The following is a 3942-nucleotide window of genomic DNA, read 5'->3' as shown; positions in this document are numbered from 1 at the left end:
TTATTGCAAAGCACGCAACATAACTGTTGTTGCAAATCACTTAAGGTCTAGTTGTTAGCTGCAAAAGTGCGAAGAAAGGAGTTCAATCATTTTAAGATGCAATTATTTTTTAAAACTCTCTGATGGAATGGAATGGAATTGTTTATTTGTTTCAGGGTGCATTCTTTCTCTAGATGGCGCTACAGAAAATATGTAGAGCTCTGCTCTTTGAGAATCTGCTCTTTGGAGGAACTCGTTTATCGTGTTAAAGGTTACGGGTCACGAAAAGGTCGTGTTTTGATTTCGTAGAAGAATTATGGCCGCACTTAGCACTAGTTGGATAAGGTATAGGAATTTTCCTCGACTCGCGTCTCAGTTTTACCGCGTCCTGAAGAATGCTGGGCCGCAGATGTCGGCCACGTCGGTGCGGCGACTACACCAGAGTCCACGCTCATGGGTCGTGGAGAAGGGTGCGTGGGGCAAGGCTCGTCTGTCAGAGACTCACCACCTGAATCACCAACTGACAGAACTGGACAAGGCAGATGCTCTGGTAAAACGACAGCAATGAAAAAGACTAAAATAAAACCAGTAGTCATACCGAGTGTTCCAGAAAGATACTGGCTGTAGCCTAAGTTCGTCTTTCTTGAACACCAGTTAGGCTACTAACTCATGTAGTGGTCACACATTGAGAGGCAGGTATGCTCGCGACATACACACTTGATCACAGCATAGCTTATTGCAAGAGTCTTTTCTACAATATCACATGCTGTTTAATGTCCGAAAAGACCTTCCCTGTCAAAAATATTATACATTTAAGTTATGACTGAGGAAGACGTCAATTACAGAGTGACCTAACGTTATGCTGCAGTGGCTAACAGGAAATGATTGCGAGAAAGCAATCGATGCAGTCTAGTAGTTGCCATTGCTAGTAGCCTAGTCATCAAATATTTAATCCAAAATGATTGTATGGTGTTGCCCTATGAAGTGTAAAGCAGTAGACTATAGTTCCCCATATAGCATCTTTTTTTGCAAAACAGCCACTATGTAGCCTAAGTTACTAACGTCCTATTCTGTGACCGCGTGCCTTTGGGTCATGTTGAACTTGCCCTCTGATCATGTTATTTTCGTGTCTCGTTTCAGATGCTACGGAAATCTCATGAAACAGGTGAGGGCTGTTTTCTGGTTTCTCTTCACTGTCCTCTGTTGTCAGTGTAGCCTACATGTATGATTTTACGTTCTACTGTTCATCCCTTTTCTTTGTAGATTATATTTCTGAAGTCTTTATCCCTTGTTACTTTGCGCGCTATAATACAGAGAAGTAGTCTCCATTTCACAGGACTGAAAAACAGAACGCATTGCCTTAATAACTAGTAAGACGGAAAAGATAGTATGCGTGGCACTATAATATTGAGAATATGCATGCATTGCCAAAATACTAGTTTGAGACCCTGTGAACGTCTTGTTGTGTTCCAGGTTTCCTCTCCTGGTTCCGGAATGGTCTGTTGGCCACAGGAATTGGCGTCATCGCTTTTGTGCAGAGTGATGTGGGACGTGAGGCTGCCTATGGTACTGATCTGTGGAACAGAAATATATTAATTCACTCATTGATGAAATAATACATTTGTGTCAGTTGCATGTTGTTGAGAGAGAGGAATTCCAAGCATGCAAATGGCTCTGGACATTTTAGCATATCCTCTGTTTGCACAGCGATGCAGATTTGGCAGTCATGGAAATGTTTCTTAGTGATAATATTCATGCAGTATATGTAACCAAATTGTGTCAGTTCTGTTATTAGTTCCAACACACTCTGTGTGTGTGTTGTCTGATGTGTGTGTGTGTGTGTGTGTGTTTGTTGTCTGATGTGTGTGTGTGTGTGTTTGTTGTCTGATGTGTGTGTGTGTGTGTGTGTGTGTCTGTACATGTACGTGTGCAGCCTTCTTCATCCTGGGTGGCGTGTGTGTGTCCTTCGGCGGCGCGTCCTACGTGGGCAGCCTGCTGACGCTGCGGCGCTTCATGCTGCTGTCGCTGCCCGCGGCTCTCCTGCAGACGGCCGTGGTGTCCAGCGCTGCGCTCTTCTGGCTCTGTGCCGTCTCCCTGTACGTGGGCCGCCTGGAGGTGGAGATCATCCATGAGGACGACGACGACGACGACCACGACCACAGAGGAGGCAGGAGAAGAGACGAGGAGGACGAGGGGGAGAGGGGGGAGTGCGCCGACTGCAAGGCCCGCCGCGATAGACGTCAAGACAAGTGAAGAGAGAGAAGAGAGAAGAGAGAGAGAGAGAGAGAGAGAGAGAGAGAGGGGATTAGTAGAGGAGGGGGCAGGGGGCCTTGCTTAGTGAGTGGTCCTCTAATGTGAGAGGGGAAGAGTTTATAGTGTGTGTGTGTGTGTGTGTGTGTGTGTGTGTGTGTGTGTGTGTGTGTGTGTGTACGTGCATTTGAGCAGGACAGAGAGTGAGTAAAATTGTGTGCTTGTCGATGCGTGTGCATTTTCAGAAAAAGAGAGTGGAGTGAAGCGTGTGTGTCTTGTAGCGTCGCGTGTTCGAGAAAGAAAGAGAGAGAGAGAGAGAGAGAGAGAGAGTGTGTGTGTGTGTGTGTGTGCGTGCGTGCGTATGTGTGAGAGCAGTAGGAATAATGATTTGAAGAGAAACATTTTGTCTTTATTTTTCCATGTTCTTCAAACCTCACAATTATTTATACAGATACAGACTCTAACTTTTATTTTGTATTTTATTTTGCTCTTTTTTTATATTTTCTGTCTGACTACTGTATAGTGGTGTTTTGTACACCTGCTGGGGGAGCTCATCAAGCACTCAGAGTACACACACACACACACACACACACACACAGTTTCTGACTGTGACCTGTCTCGGTTCACACTACTGACCCTTTATCTGAGAGCAATGGAGAAGATTAAAAATGTTCAAGAATATTCAATATTGACACCCATGTCAAACTCCTTAGCAGCTAAATCCAAAACCTACTTTACTGTTTTCACGGCGCTACGCTGTTGCCATGTTTTGACTGGCCAATCAAGAGTACCACTTGGGACGTGTAGCCAATCAGGTGCTAAGTAATGTGTTTGAATGGGTTAGGTGGTGTGTGAATATTTGTGTTCACATATACACTCACACACGCACACACACACACACACTAACGGTGTGTGAATGGTCAGGACAGGAGATTAGTGGACAGTCATATAGCAGTGTAACATGAAGAGAGGGACATTGGATGTCATTTGGACCTTCTCAGGTAACCTGCTAGTTGACAAAAAATAATTAATGACTTGAAATATAATGAAAAATAATGACTTTTGTTTGTGTGAGTGTGAATTATTATTGCATTGTCTAAGATAATATTGAAGTTACATTGACAAAAATCTGTTAGAGATAGGAATGCTATTTGAAAAAGAAAAGAATTAAAACAATGAATATTCCATATGGCTTCGTTCACTGGAGCTGCTTAGCTATCAGCCTGGCCTGGGGGGATCTGTTGGCTGGCTCAAATCTAGAACAGATTGGAGCTAAATGTGGGCCAGTTCTACTGTAGATCCGATCTAGAATGGTAGTCCTAGCAGGTGAATTAGGGACAAGCCTGGATAGTAAGTAACTCAGAGTAAGTTATAAACCTCCTAAGAAGGGCCCTGTGGTTTTGTTGTGCTGGGAGAATGAAGCCGTGGAGCTTCTCTATTAGGAAGTTTACCACTTAAAACCCTTTCACACCAAGTCTGAATTTTTAGTGAAATATTCACTCAAAATCACACAGGTAATTAAATACATGTGCTCTTATCAGTCTTTACACACCTGGAGCAAAATTCGCTCAAAGTTATTTTTCATCTCAATGAATTTTGTCCTTGTTACGAGACTGATAAGAACACATATATTTAATTATTACCTGCGTGATTTTGTGTGAATATTTCTTTTGAAAATTCAGACTTTGTGTGAAGAGGGCTTTACTCTGAGTT

The 3942-nt window shown here is 43.3% G+C and overlaps 1 protein-coding gene across 1 annotated transcript; it reads left to right on the top strand.

Moving 5' to 3' along the window:
- Positions 1 to 233: 233 nt before the first annotated feature.
- On the top strand, positions 234 to 2457 carry tmem160 (transmembrane protein 160). Its single transcript, XM_048264919.1, has 4 exons — positions 234 to 529; positions 1120 to 1144; positions 1453 to 1545; positions 1913 to 2457. Exons 1-4 carry the CDS (start codon positions 296 to 298, stop codon positions 2230 to 2232), a joined length of 672 nt encoding a protein of 223 aa, XP_048120876.1. The 5' UTR covers positions 234 to 295; the 3' UTR covers positions 2233 to 2457.
- The last annotated feature ends 1485 nt before the right edge of the window (positions 2458 to 3942 follow it).

This window comes from Alosa alosa, chromosome 15 (assembly GCF_017589495.1).
Source record: "Alosa alosa isolate M-15738 ecotype Scorff River chromosome 15, AALO_Geno_1.1, whole genome shotgun sequence".
Taxonomy (NCBI): domain Eukaryota; kingdom Metazoa; phylum Chordata; class Actinopteri; order Clupeiformes; family Clupeidae; genus Alosa; species Alosa alosa.
The sequence above is the reverse complement of the archived record's forward strand: the minus strand, read 5'-3'. Positions and strand labels throughout refer to the sequence as shown.

What these genes read in the sequence shown, in the direction of transcription:
- tmem160 (XM_048264919.1), top strand. Translation starts at nt 296, where the DNA reads ATGGCCGCACTTAGCACTAGTTGGATAAGGTATAGGAATTTTCCTCGA. An exon ending in TGGACAAGGCAGATGCTCTG is followed by an intron (nt 530 to 1,119) that starts GTAAAACGACAG and finishes GTCTCGTTTCAG; the next exon opens with ATGCTACGGAAATCTCATGA. An exon ending in GGGACGTGAGGCTGCCTATG is followed by an intron (nt 1,546 to 1,912) that starts GTACTGATCTGT and finishes GTACGTGTGCAG; the next exon opens with CCTTCTTCATCCTGGGTGGC.